At 37.5% G+C, this 15,936-nt stretch overlaps 1 protein-coding gene across 1 annotated transcript in view; it reads left to right on the forward strand.

The window, feature by feature from the left end:
- Window positions 1–13,051, forward strand: part of LOC114649992 (uncharacterized) — a 50,002-nt gene extending 36,951 nt beyond the window's left edge. Inside the window, exons 4-6 of the mRNA XM_028799406.2 lie at window positions 3,102–3,153; window positions 5,288–5,390; window positions 6,512–13,051. Coding sequence (XP_028655239.2) covers window positions 3,102–3,153; window positions 5,288–5,390; window positions 6,512–10,422 — 4,066 coding nt within the window. The 3' untranslated portion in view covers window positions 10,423–13,051. The remainder of the gene's footprint in view (window positions 1–3,101; window positions 3,154–5,287; window positions 5,391–6,511) is intronic.
- Window positions 13,052–15,936: the final 2,885 nt, after the last annotated feature.

Genomic DNA, 15,936 nt, shown 5'->3' on the forward strand with positions numbered 1-15,936 from the left:
TTAACCCAATTCCACAGTGTCTTTACCTTGTATGATAGAAATATGGTCAACCACATTGACTACAATCTACTATCCCTTCTATCTCTAAACTGCTTTGCGCAGGTATTATTTGTAGCAATTGTTCTTTTAAAATAGATCCACCTTGGATTAAGCACAAACTAAATGTTGCAAAAAGCATTACAGGTAAATGCAGATCAGTATGTCAGTGTTTAAAATCCTTTAACACATATGTAATTTTCTTACCTGCTATATGAGTCGTGGGGGATGCCAGAGCCTATCCCAGTTGGCACAGGGTGCAAGGCAGGAACAAACTCTGGACAAGCACACACCAGGGAAAATTTAGTGTTGCCAATCCACCTAACCTGTATGTCTTTGGACAGTGGGAAGAACCTGGAGTATCCAGAAGAAAACTCACACAGACCTAGGAGAACAGGCAAACTTCACACAAGGAGAACCTGGGTCTCTTTACTACAAGTCAGCAGTGCTACCACTGTGCCACCATGCTGCCCCCCTTTAACGCTTGCCTCCACCAAAAACTGCTTTCAGTCAAACACTTAATAAACTCACCCTGAAATTTTACCAAACTCCTAGTAGTTTTGCATGCCATGTATTTTTGTGCTAATACTGCAGTGACATGCACTGGTGCCTAAATGATCCAAGGTCTTAAGTTTAATTTACCAGTTTGCACATCGTCACTTTTCTTTGGGATTTTTATCTATGGTGCTATAAATTCATGTCTTGAGAGCCTGTGTAATCCTTGAGTTGGGTTTTCTTAATTGGCCCAGTATGTTCATGTCCTTTGATGGGCATGTATCCTGTACAGGATTAGTTCCTGGTTTGTGTTCAGTGTTATGAAGACTAGCTTTGTTTTTACATGAATTGGCGAGTTCATAAATTGGACTTGCTTGATAGAAATATGGCTAACAGACTCCAATATGGTAAATGTGGATAATTATTATGTATATTTTTTTGCTTGAAAAAAAGTTTTGTTTTTTTTGCCTTCTCCTCATAGTTTACCATTTATCCATATTTCATGGATTCTTTTTTATTTTAGCTTTTTTTATTTTTATTATAAATCCTTTGATTCACTACAAGGATGAACACTGACACTACATTTTGTGAATTTCCCATTGGGATTGATTGATAGATAGATAGATAATCTATCTATCTATCTATCTAATCTGCCTTGTACTGAAAACTACCACAACACAGAGCACATCCACCTTAATGAAAACACAAGCGTCTATTTATTTGTCTGTCCATCCTGTTGCTAAAGTTAGGAAGAAAAATTTTCCAGTAGGCAAAGCATGTAAAAGAAGAGTGAAAAAAAATCGAAAATAAGGGTCTAAAAATAAGAAAATTGGTCTTATCAGCTATGCTGTTGTCTGACATTTTATGCATGAAACTGCAGTGTGGTAGCAACTTTCTTCCAATTGCTCAGGCCACGTGAATAAAGTTAATAGCTGTAATGCTAAAGAATGCTAACATCACGTGGTGGGCAGTGGATGAGTGAAAATAATGATAAAGTGATGGGCATGTCAGGAAACCAAAGCCACAACATGACTAGGCTAGATTGGATAAACCAGACCAATATGGTAGTGACCGTTCTATCCATTATCCAACCCGCTATATCCTAACACAGGGTCTTGGGGGTCTGCTGGAGCCAATCCCAGCCAACACAGGGCGCATGGCAGGAATGAACCCCGGGCAGGGTGCCAGCCCACTGCAGGGCGCACACACACACACACACACACACACACACACACACACACCCACACACCAAGCACACACTAGGGACAATTTAGGATCGCCAATGCACCTAACCTACATGTCTTTGGAATGTGGGAGGAAACCCACGCTGACACGGGGAGAAATGCAAACTCCACCCAGGAAGCGAACCCAGGTCTCCTAACTGCAAGGCAGCAGCGTTACCACTGCGCCGTGACCACTTCTGCATTTTCACAGCATAACACTTTGAATATAAGATTGGTCATTTCAACCCACTATGTAAACGGTCGCCATGAGGGAAAGGGATCAAGTGTATATTATTATACCAGACAAAATGGATAAACCCATGTATCAATCAAGAAAGATGTCTATGTTGATCACATGGATTTGTTCCCATCTTAGATGGGTATAACAGCCGACTGTTTACCCAACAAGGGCCTCTTTCGGGTTATATGAGAAAGTCTGATGCAGTAACATGGAGAATGTGCAAATTGCATTGTAAACAGCAATTCAAATCACATATCCCAGATACTAACAGACCACCATTAGATGGTCAAAAAAATAAATAACTTGATAGTGTTCAGAGTTAACTGACTGTCACTTGTATTAATTGGATAATTGAATGTTGGAAAGAACATTTGGGGGTGTACTGTGTACACTGTGTATGTGTATAAACAAACATACTGATAACAGAATGTGGGTGTGTGTATATATAAAATACTGAAGTATATGGTCTGTTATATTACAGAGATGCAGATAGCTGTATACTGTATGTGCTAACATGAGCACTTAAATTGTAATATATTGTACTAAAAGCAAAAACATAGTAAGAATTTAGATGTGCTAGATGCACTTGAAGCTGATAATGTATAATGTAGTCCTCAGCAGATCTTTCATTATTGTCTGCTTGTCAGTGTTCATATTTTATGACCAAGATTTGAATACCAAATAGACATGCTAATAGAATAAGGGAAAGTTCATATTACAGCATCTAAGAATTTGGTTGCAATCTTTTCAAAGCAGTGACACATACTGAACAAGTCTTAGTGCCAAAAATGTCTGGTAAAATTAAGTTCCATTAAACATGACTTTAGATTAACTTCCAAGTTGGTTGTTTCTTTGTGTTGTCCAGTGCTAGGTGGTTGATACAACCATTACTGGTTCCTGTCTTGCACATGCAGGAATCAGGATGGATTTTGCCTTTCCCAAATTCTGAACTAGATTAACATACAAATAATTCTGTCTTAAATCGACTTGGTTTTATCTGAGTCTACCAGCAAATAAAAATGTCCAGTAGATGGTTTAAATTATGTGAAGAATTATGTGTATCGCTTGCATATAAGATGGCTGTGTTTTTATTTTTTCTTTTGCAGTGTGACTGACCAGAATGCTGGAGGGCAGATTGATACAAAAAACTATGAACAAGTAAGCTGAATCACTTTTAAGCCTGTATTTCTTTAAATTCTATTAAGGCACCTTTTGAGGTAGCTTTTTTTTTTTTTTTTATTAATAAACTATTTATATATATTACATAGAACATCACAAAATGTGTTAAAGCATTGTCGTTCAAGTTCACTAGGGACATATGTCCCTATGGTAGCATGCAGGAAAAGAAAAAAATCCAGAAATGATTTTGAACAATAATCTTTTTGTCATTACCCAAAGCTCCATATGACTTTTAGAGTGAAGACTAATTGGAGGGGAAGATTTACTCAAAGAATTGACTATTGCTTTACCACTACCCTCTTGTGAAATGTATTGTACTAATTATTTGGTGAATATTACAGTTCCAAGCAAGCCAGAACTTGGGTCAGCTGCTCATTTCCCAAACCATTCAAAGATCAAGGTGTTTTTTGTTTTTAATGACAGAGCTGACTTAGGGTTTGGAAGTGCAGATTATTATACCTGCTTCAAACAATTCCAATGCACACAAAAGCTACATTCCGTGGAATGAAAATGACATTAATTGCAAAAAAAAAAAAAAAAAACCCACAGTCCTCTGGTCCCCATATTGAAAAGACTTCAAGCTTTTTTTGAACCATTTTATTTTGTCAATGAAAATCCTACACCAGACCTCTACACTCGCCTTGGACAGATTCACTTCTCAGTACTAACCATGGCCACTCTCCCTCTGCAAATACAGGATCTGAAATGCACACATTTACCTTAACATCTCCTAAAAGTACAGGACCGTGTGAGCTACACACCTGGAGGTCTTATCTACTGTACGTCCATAAAGCCTTAATAGACAGAATGGACAAGCTACTTCAATCCCTCAACCATCTATGAAGGCACAACAGTTGATCCACTGTTTCCAAGCAAGCAAACCCATGTTGTTGCTTTTCAGCGAGATGTTTAATAACCCACTATAGTCACCTTACTAGCACTCTAACACATGGAGCAATATCCCTTAATAAAGGCAGAATATGGGCGGAATTGTATTTTCATTCTGTTTGTCTAGAGGTGCTATAAGCATATTCCATGCAACTGTGAAGAATTCTACAAACCAAGCCATCCTAATAAAGTTCAACACCATGGCCTTGCTATTGCTTCTCAACAACAATAGTGACCATGGCCTCGGAAATGACTCTGGCCACAGCAAATGCTTCTAATATGAAAGGCATATCCATCAAATATTCCCATTTTGATAATTCTTTTCAGTGTAAGGGAACAAGCCGAGTGATCTCCAGCCTTTCTACCTATACTATAAAAAAAAAAAAAAAATTAATAAATACTTGCTGATTGTTTTATAGTCTCATGAATTAACCCACATATCCGTGGCTTGCTTCTTCAAACTCCTACTCCACGTGCCTACATTTGAATGATTGCTTTCTTGGATGACCCAAACCTCTTGGACAATCCTACCTTTGCAAGAACATTATCCTTTGAATGGACTGTCTTCACTGCTGAATATAATCCTTGGGCTATATGGAAATAATGACAGACACCAACTACATTTACATCACTTCTGAGTGACCAAATGGACCATTCTCCCAAGGTGTCGCTACAGTTCTTCCAGAATTGTTGTTCATCAAGCATTTTCAGAAAACTGTTACTACCTTTTGCTTGAATCTGAACTCCGTTGGGTGTGTGGAGTTTGCACATTATTCTAATGTCCACATGGGTTTTCCTCACTCATCCGTAAATACGTGTGTGTTAGCGTCCAATTTGAAATCACCATTAACCCACGTTTGCGTTACTGGGACTCCCTGTGCACTGCAACCTTGTCCAGGATTCTTTCCTGCCTTGCACCCAGTGTTGCCAGGATAAGCTCTGTCCCTTCTATGACCCTGAACTGGGTTAGGTGCATCTAAAACTAGATCAGTTTTAATTATATCTTGCATATCCAAATCTGCTGAATTTTATAGCATCGGAGATATTTGAGCTAATAATTCAAATGCAATTGAATTTCTTAATAAAGTGGACTGTGATTGTATGGCATATGCTTGGCTTGAGAATCTAGTTGTGTACTTTAATTCCAGATTTGTTAAAATATAGAACTGATTAGATGGAATTGAATAATATTTTTAATAATTACTTTTTTTTTTATATAAAATAGGCTAAATTAAATCCCATTAATCAGAAAAGTAACATATCACAGCAGCCTTATGGAAAGAACAGCACGTCGTCTGAAATACAAATGGATGAAGAGACTCAGAAAGGTATGTGCTACACCCCACTCTTTATTAATAAACTAACCATGTTACCTGTTGAAGACAGGCAACAGAATAATTTAAATATTTGATATCTCTTGCCCTACGGGTACCTTCAGCACCTATGCTGTTTATCTTCATGTGTCTGAACCTCTCTTGACCAAAAGCCCCTCTGACATATGATTAACCATTCTTGTTAATTATAATGAAAACTAGACAAAAATGGCTAACAAAAATGCATTATATTAAAGTGTAAGGTGTCAGTTTACTGAAAGGTACAGTTATATACAGAATGGCTGCATAGTGAATCCAACAAAACAGCACGTAATCAGAAAAAACAAGAACAAACTAGATCAACTATCACTTCATTGTTCTCAAGCTGCTGTCTGAGTCCTAGTGAATCAGATCATAACCTAGCAGAATTGAAGGGAAAAAGCAGGAACTAGAACTGGACAGTGTTGGGGCAATTTATAATTTTCATTTATCGTAACCTGCACGTCTTTTGGATGTGGAAGGAACACCCACCCATCTACTAGGAGAACCCACAAGGTTTACACTGCTGTGACTTCACTGGGAACAGAACTTTATAGCAGCAGTGCTAATCATAATTTCAGCCACTACCTAGGTTAATGGCATTTTTTATGTTAGTCCTGCATATGAGCTGCAGGACTTGAATTAATTCCGGACAGATCATAAAACTTCACAGTACCATAGGTACTAAAAACCTAACATGCAATTGTCACTTTAAGAAAGCACTGACTGTGCTACCCATCTAAGACGTGTTGTAATCCATGTAAACCACAGTGTTAACTTTTGCAATGTACCTTGCTGAAGGGTATGTCTCTGTTCCATTTGGTATGGGATTTGTAAAACCAGCGGTAATGATTTGTGATGCACTACATACTGGAATAATAAATGCAATGCATTTTATTACTAAAATGTTTATGATGTGACATCTTTTTGAATGATAGAACCATAGCAACCAGACACATACACAGACAGACAGTTGCACAGACACATCCTTTTATTAAGGTGGATTCAAGCTCTTTTCTATCAAAGTTTTTGTACTAAACTTAAGTTTGGTTAATATTAATCTCTGTAATTTACTAACCATATTTTTATTCTCAAAGTTTTAGAGGAGCTGGATAAGAAACTTGCAGAAGAGAAATCTGTCCATGTACAAAAGAGTGAAAAATATTCTGAAACACTCTCTCAAAGGAGGTTTGAGGACGACTCGGGAGAGAAGTCTTTTCCCTTCTCTACACATAATGTTGCCATATCACATGAAAATCTATACAAACCTTCATCACCTTTAAATGGGAAGACCAGTTATATTTTTCCATCACAATATAGGAGTAAAAAAGAAATGGAGAGCACATCAAATTTTGAAAGAACAGTAAAAAACATTGCAATAACCAGTGAAGAAACAACAGTAAAGCTTGATGAAATCCAAGCTACAACTTATAGCCTAAAAGAACCATCCTCCAAGTTCAGGGAACTTTATAAACCAAAATTACAGAGGTGGCAGTCTCTTAGTACCTTTGAAAACAGTGACAATGGAAATATAAGTAAAAACAAATATAACACTTTGCAGTGTGTGCCTACAAAAACATCAATGAGTGATCTTTCAAGGGATGAATCTTTAACAGAAAGCAGAAAAAAACGTGACTTTTTCCAACATTACAGTTACAGGGATACACTAGAGAAACACCAGAAATGTGATACTTCCAAGCAGCATTTGACTACTGATGCTAATCGGAATACAATGTTACCAATTTCTCCACCATTAAGATCTTTAATGGTCATTACAAAAGAGTTTAATGGGAATGGCGACATTTGCTCATACCGTGCTGAGCTGCTGCCTCGAAACAAAGAAAATACCTTAAAAGCAAATCACCATCCAACTCATCATAACATTCCTGAATTTAAAAATGATAAAGTAGGAAGTTGGTTGATGGACATATCCAATAGTGACCCATGTGAATATGAAAATGTACAAAATGTTAAAGTGGCTAACAACCTAAAAGAAAAGAGAACTTCAGGTCGCACATACATATCAGATTTGTACAAGAATTTGCACAGTACATCTCCAAGGGATGATGGTTTTAAAAGTAATGACTGCAAGAGCTCAGAAGTTCCTTCCTTACAAAAGTTTAAGACCTGTACAGATGCTTCTGCCAATCAGCACCAGTTCCAATCCCAAAATGCTCCTATTTCCTATTTTTTGGAAGATACACCTACTTCCACAATCACTTGTGAACCCTCTATGTCGAAAAGATTTGCAGATTCCATTCTTCTAAAAGAACCTGATAATCAAAACTGGACTTTCCAGGGTGTGGACATTCCAACAATGACAAGCGGTGAAAGCACAAAAGAAATCTGCCATAGTCCCAATAATACTTCCTTTCAGTATAGTGACCCAATGGCAGGGTGCAGGCCATTATCCTCTGGAGAGAATCTGAATGTTAAAAGTCCTCGTTCACCTACAAGTTTTAGCCCTTCCAACTCTAGACATGTACTTGTTACTCCCAAGGAATACACCTCCAGTTCACCTATTTCAGGTGCAGACAATGAGCGTCTTGTACTCAGTAATGCTGGCAAGCCCCTTTCCCCTAGAATAAAAGGAAATCCTATATCTCCTGCAATGGTTCTAAGAAAAGAAAGTAATCATGGTGTTATGAGAAGTCCTACATTTTCATATGCTATAGCGCCACACATTAATAACCAAACCACTGAGAGCGTAAGCAACTCGGCAAATGTAACAACAGGCAGTATACGAAATAATTATTTACAGATAGGCTCTCCGAAAGAGACAATGACCCAATGGCCATTTTCTCCTGTTGATGACAGAACTTTTACAACTGAAGGAAAAGGTTATGCAACTATAAATTACATGAATAACCCTGACAGGAAGATCCGCAGCAGCAGCCCAGGCTTAAAGAGTCCAACATCTCCTTTTAGAAATTCCCATACCAAACATGTTGTGTGTAATTATCCATCTCCTAAATACTTAAGTTCTCCTAAATCTGTATCCCCCTTGGGCTTCTTTACTAGTAATGAAAAAACAACAGATGAACCTATAGGTTTACCTTCCACTTATCTTTGGGAAAACCAAATATTTTCAAATAAAGGAAATCACTCTAATACCTTATCTAGTACAGATTCTGTATTTGATTCCTATGAAAGCAGAAATGACTCTAGGTCTCCAAATGTATACCCTACAACTCTCTCTCCTACCACACATGAATTTACACATACATCTTTGCCTTCAGTCTTCGCCAAGGAATATGGAAGTAGAGTAAGTGTTCCATTCTCGCACAAGCTCAAATCAAGCACAAGTGGCTTAGATCACATAGAGGTTTCTTCTTCTCAGATGGAATCTGAAAAGGACCATACAAAGTATTCTTGTGAATCACCAAAGACATCTCCAAGAGCAAACTTCTACAAATCTGAAAAATCAAAAGAGTCTCTGACAGTGCCAAAGAAGGACATGCAAATTGCTCGGAATCATTCAGCTGTCAGACTCCCAAACCAGGTGCCAAATGATAGAAACTGTGCACAGAGTAAACCAAACACATTAGCTGATCTGGGCAGTGGAAAAACGATATTTCAAAATATACAGGAGAGTTACAGTTCTAAAGGTATTATTGACTTTTGTGAAACCAATAAGAAGGATTCAAATGTCTCTTTAAATATGGGTTCTAATGATGAGAATTATTTGTTTGGTGGAAGGCAGGAATGTCTCATCAGCTCAAGCAAAGTGAACAAGGAAGAACCATTTCCATTTGAAAAGGGTACAGACTTAGAAGAAAGCAGTACATCTGCACAACAGATGCTTAATCGTTCTAAGATCAAAGGTGGCATATACTCAGAAGACATACTAGCTACTGAAAACAACAAAAATATGTATACTACAGTCCAAGGTTTTGGCAGCAGCTCTGTGGATAACCAGCAAAATGAACTGCGTCATGCGCCAAGATTGTCATATGCTGACAAAAACAGGAACATACTTGTAAATAATGATTTAATGGACAGCAACTCAAGATGGACTGGCGACTTGTCTCAGCAAAAGAGTACTGCGTTCAGTTATACAGAGGATTTGCAGGACAAAGAAAATCACCCCACTTTGAACTCAAACCGTCTTAAAGATTTAAATGTAATCACAAACTATTTTTCTTCCAGGAGTCTTGGCTGTAGGACTGGTCGAACATATTCTGAAAATAGTTATTATAATGACAAAATCTTTCATGCAAAGACAGTCAACACTATGAAGCAAAGCCCATTTTTCAGATCTCAGTGGGACCTGAATTATTCAGAAGCCACTGAAAATGAAATTGAGATTATGTACAAAAATCCAAAGCCATTGTTTAACTACAATGCAATAAACAGGGAGGACATTTTAAAGCATAAAATAAAAAGCTCAAAAAGCTTAATGGACATACATGTAAGTGGTTCTAATGACAATTCCAGAAACCTGGACTTAAAAAGCAATCACTATTATTCTGTTTACCACGTTCAGAAGGACAAGCAGGATAAAAAGCGGCGAATATCTACAGGTCCACCAATCTCGCCACCTGCAAAACACGGTCCATTATACAGAAGCTATTCTGATCAGCTCAACTATAGTTTATCAAATGAAAATGAATCATTACATTTTCCCACAAATGAAACCATTCTGAATAAGAACAACTACCGGCGGCGACTCCCAGAAATTTCCATTTATGGGGAAGAACAACAGGCAAAGTTCTTGGAGCATGTGAAAAGATCCCTTACAGAGGGAAGACTTTGGAGACCTGGTGACCTTATATCACCTTTGTCGCCCAAAAGGGCTGGTCTCCCTTTTGTTGATAGGAAAAGGACATTTAGCTCTGCCTCTACAGGAAGCTTGACTTCACAAGAAAGTATATCGCCAAGGGAGCGGATGCCTTCAAAGAGTTATCTGAGCAGTTTATCTGCTTTTGAGGAGTCAGACACGGACACAACAACCGATGATGAGTATTATCTCGATGATAATGAAAATGAGAAGGAATCTGAGCTGTAAATAAGTAGGCAAGAAACTGTTTTGTGTTATTTCTGTATGTAACTGGTGAGGGGTCAATCAGAGACTGAAACTGAATATGGCTCTTTATAAAATGAGGATTTAATAATAGGCTCTTTATTCATACTGAACATGTATTCAGAAGCAGTAACCCAGTGCTTAGATTTATAAGATGACTTAATTCGATTTGGGCATTGAACTATTGTGTTGGGTTAAATCATACAGCTTATTCTACTGCGGGAGATTGGCAAGCTTTCAGAGTAATGTCAAACGTAACACATATGAATTTCTGCATACATTTAAAAAACTTTTTCTCCAATTGAATCAAAGCATACCCATAACAATAGATTGATGTCAAAGAAGTACATAGTAATACATATTGATTCATTTTATAAACCCACTTACAACCTGATTAAAAACAATGGTAATCAGTGAGCTAAAGGCACTTGATGAAAACAAGATGCATGGCTGTATTTTTTTATTCTGTGAAAGTAAACCTTAAAAGCTGCTAAACTACCATCCAGGTGATTTCCTAGGTTGGAGTATTACAACACATCATCCTAATTTATTTACATCACCTGAATGTGATGTAAATAAATATTTATAGAGACCTAATTTTCATCAAAAACTTTACGTTGGCATATTTTTTTACTCTGCAAAGGTGTGTGGTGTAGGCAGTTAGATGCTAAAGTTTAAATTACAAGACCGCTGCTTCAATCAGTCCTATAATATCCACCTGAGACACTTGCCCAGTCAGTCGTCCAAAGATATGTAAATAAGTGTAGTACTGTGACTCAAAAGCAACTTTAGAGTAAAACATAAGCTATATGAATAAAATACATTAATAAACTCTTTTAAGGAATGAAAATGAAGATTCTTCTACGTTTACAGAAATCTATCAGAAGTAAGAAAATTGTAGATCCATATTGAATTCTATAGTACAGTTTTAAACTGGTGGAAAAAAAATCTATATTTTCATTTACCACAGGAATTGAATCAATCAGTTAACATTGCCTGAGTCTTCTTGAAGCATGTGTCTTAAAACTCAACTAATATGATATGTCTGTAATAGTGAGGTTCCAAATTTAAGACCAGTTACAACAAAAAGCAGAAGATATGCTTGTAAAGGCTGTGCATCAGGGGTGTTATTAAGCTTTAGTATCACTATTTATTACTCTAAAAGATTTTTTACTGTAAAAAAAAAAAAAAAAAAAAAAAAGGATTCTTTAAGCATCTTATCATCCAATACCATTTTCAAACCCACTTAGTTCAATTTAGGTCCACTTGGAGTGATAGCACTAGGTGCTTGGTAGGAGAGAGACCCAGACCATTGCAGGGCCCCCTCACACACAACCCCACACTCACAAAGGGACCAAATAATCGAAGAGATGTCAAGTAAAATGGACATTTAAACAAAAAAGAGAAACCCTGCTAAGTGTTAAGCATGCAGCTGCACACCTCTTGTGGTACACCTTACTTTTTCAATTTCATAGTGCAACTTATACTGCAAATTTGGGCAGAGTGGTGGCTCTGAGGCTAAGGATCTGCGCTGGTATCCCGAAGGTTTCCAGTTCGAATCCCCGTCATTGCCAAAACAGATCCTACTCTGCTGGGCCCTTGAGCAAGGCCCTTAATCTTCAATTGCTCCAGGGGTGCTGTACAATGGCTGACCTGCGCTCTGACCCCAAGGGGTATGCGAAAACTAACAAATTCCTCATACAATATAAGGCGAAATAAAGAACAAAAAAAAAAAATACTGTTCAGAAAATTAAAATTCAAAACAACCTTTCTATACAGAAACCCCTTTGTGCACAATATTAGTTTGGGGTAATACTTTATTAATCTTATTATGATATTCTTCACTCCTACTTCATGCACATTCTTATTTTGCTATGTAAAACATAAGAACAAAAATGAATGTATGAAAGCTACAGAAACATTTTTTCAGTTTTAAAAATTTTCCACTACTGAAAACAAAAACTAAAGGTTTACAAAATGTACAGTTCCATTAAAATAAAATTATATATTACCATACCGCAATTTTGAAAGGTACATGTAGGAGTATTTCTGCTGGCAAGCGTTTCAGTACAGCAGTAGCTAAAGCTGTGCCTGCATGTGTTTTACTATATGTAAGGTATTAATGTAGTATGTTTTGTATGTATTTTTTAAAGAAACTGTACTTCATGAGGTTTCCTAGGACCATAACTATGGAAAATAGATGCATGATGGTTTGTAAGTCCCTGATGAGCACAATTTCTTTCAAGGGAGCACCGAAGTGTTATTTTACTGTTTTAAGTAATATTCAAGCAAATGCATTACTTGTCCGTTTCAACTTGATCTAATGAAATCAACTATATTTGAAACTAATACATTAAATAATGTAAATAGTGTACATAGACAAAAGAACATAAGTTTATATTGTACAGGGTAATATTTGTAAATATCCCCCCTTGGTGAATTGCTGCTTCTATCAACCATTGCACTTAAGTTTTAAAAAATGTGATTAAACAAATTTTCTATAAACGTTTAAGTGTGATATGTATTTAATGTCATGACTATGAACTGCTTGATGTGAAAGAGCTGAAGAACTACTGACAACAGCAGGATGAAGAAAAATAAACAAAGTCCACACCTAAGATTTTGTGTTCCTTCCATAAAAATTAAAACTGAGATCTATTTTTTCATTTTTCTCCAATACTCTTACTACAATACTGGGTCATAAATTTTGAATTGTCCTTGAACAGTAATCCACTTCACATATTAAAGTCTTAGAACTATAATATTGGTTTAAAATCAGGACATTAATGTGGTTCCACATGCAATCTCCCTCATGTCATATACCCTTAGGTATATTACCCTTATATGGATTTGAATACTGTTCCCCTTGATCATATTATTTTCTCTTTTTAATCAAATTGCAAGAATTACATAATTTCTTTTCAATGGAATATATTTGCAGATCCATTTAAAAAATATATATATACAGTATATACATTCCATGGCCAATGTCATTGTTGTCTTTGTCTAACCCGCTTTGTCCTAAACAGGGTCGTGGGGAGTGCTGGAGCCTATTCCAGACTGCAACACAGGAACAAACCCTGGGCAGAGCACCATCCCATCACAAAGCGAGCACACATACATACGCACACACACTAGTTATACAATAGGGCCAATTTAGTATCATCAATCCACCTAGATTACATCATTTTTTTACTGTGAGAGGAAACTGAAGCACCTAGAGGAAATCCACGCAGACACGGGGAGAGCCCGGGAGGTGTACCCTGGTCTTCTTACTCTGAGGCAGAAGTCCTACAATTGCACCACCGTGCCGCCCCATGGGCAATGCATTTATTAACAGTGCAGGGGTTCAGTGCTGCTGTGTTATAACTCCTGGGATAGATGGATAGATACTACTTTATTTGAAGGCACTTGCCCACTTTGTAATTGTTTAGATACAGTTTGCACATTTCACCCATGTCATTTTTTTCTCGGTACTGCAGATTCTTTCCATGTCAACGATGTTTATGTTTACAGACACTTTATGTTCAACGGTTGAAGTGTGTCCCATTCATAGTTTAATCCTGACTTGCAATTAATGCTCTTGGGAAAGAAAATACATTGATTGATTTATTGATTCAGACATCTATCAATGATGGACACCACCTTGCAAAGTGGTTAGTGCTTCAGCCTCACAGAGCCAGGGCCATGGGTTTAATTTTTAGCCTAGGTATTATGAGTGAGTTCATGTGGGTTTCCTCCAGATACCCTGGTTTTCTTACATCACAAGTTTATATCTGTTTGAAGTATGTCCATTGATGAACTAGTATACCATGCAGGGTTATTTCTGGTCTTGCATCAGATGTAGTTGGGATGTGCTTCTCCCAATACCCTGACCCTGTGATCAGAAGGTTCAGAGACATAATACATGATTAACACAACGAGAAGGCCTGATGAACATTGTCGATAATTTTGTTGTGCCAAAGATTGAGAGACCTGGTTTCTGTTTCTGACATGGTCATTCCATATGTTGAGTTTGCAGATTCTTCTCAGTTTAGGTAATGATACTGTCACTGTGGAGATCCCGTACAGTCCTAATATTTTTTTATTCTAACACATCAGTTAAAAAAGCATGCAACATTTTTTGTCTTAATAAACATAAAAATATGCTATGCACCCATCCATCCATTTTCCAACCCGCTGAATCCGAACACAGGGTCACGGGGGTCTGCTGGAGCCAATCCATCCATTTTCTAAACCCGCTTTTCCAAGGTAGTGTTGTGGGAATGCAGGAACCTATCTCAGCAAGTATTGGGCACAAGTCAGAAATAAACTCTAGACAGGGCACCATCCCATCTCAGGTGAAAACACACATACGCAAATTTAGCTCAATAATCCACCTAACCTGCATGTCTTTGAACTGTGGGAGGAAACCCATGTGGACAAACTCCTTGAAGGCATCCACTGTTTGTGCATGTATGAGGTGTGACAAGTAACCGTCATATACATGGGTAAAAAAAGGGGGTGAGCCCATCAGAAATTAATTGAACAGGGACAAGTAGCCAACCAACATTGCTATTTAGAAGTGCTAAAAACATTACAGGATTCTCTTTGAAGGAAAAGACCTGGGGCCTCATGTATAAACGGTGCATACGCACAAAAATGTTCTGTGCATACACCAATTTCTGCTTGGTTTTCGGACAGGTGGCACCCAGCGTCAAAGAAGTGCTAGTGTTTCTGTGTGGTTTCCTTTTCTTTTTTAGATTTGCATCAATAATATGGGATTTATCAAATACATCAAAATCAATTGCATATCGTTTACAAATTTAATTCGCTTCATTGTAATCACTCTGTAACAATATAATGATACACAGAATGGCCAAACTGTTCCAACTACCATTGGCTGCTTTAGTGTTGTTAGAAGACATCACAAATGGAAGAATTATAAGAAAGTGCAAATTTACAGATGATGATGACTATGGTTTCTAAGTCGATTTCCAAGAGCCATCCTCTTACAGTTGTGTGCTGAACTGGCACCAGTTTGAACAATTTTGAACAGACTTTGAACAATTGTGCTCTACCTGCTCTTTTGCAAGTTCTGTCCACTCTCAGGTTTTTAGCCACAGTAGCTTTTTAACATGAACTAGAAGATCCATCCATCCATCCATCCATTTTCCAACCCGCTGAATCCGAACACTGGGTCATTGGGGTCTGCTGGAGCCAATCCCAGCCAACACAGGGCACAAGGCAGGAATCAATCCCGGGCAGGGTGCCAACCCACCGCAGTGAACTAGAAGATCCAATCACAAAAATCACCAAGTTGCAATGTGCCAGCTGTATAGGATGGTATTATCCGCATGTTATCCAGATAGATAAGATTTCTTTACACTTTGATTGAACTGGTAAACATGAAAGCGTAATTTGTGTCAAAGTCCAGTTTTCCAAATGTAATCAGAGCAGTTGATTGCACAAAAATTATTATTGCAATGGTGCTGGACAAATTACATCAGCCTGGGATGT

This window comes from Erpetoichthys calabaricus, chromosome 4, assembly GCF_900747795.2.
Source record: "Erpetoichthys calabaricus chromosome 4, fErpCal1.3, whole genome shotgun sequence".
In the NCBI taxonomy this organism is placed as follows: domain Eukaryota; kingdom Metazoa; phylum Chordata; class Cladistia; order Polypteriformes; family Polypteridae; genus Erpetoichthys; species Erpetoichthys calabaricus.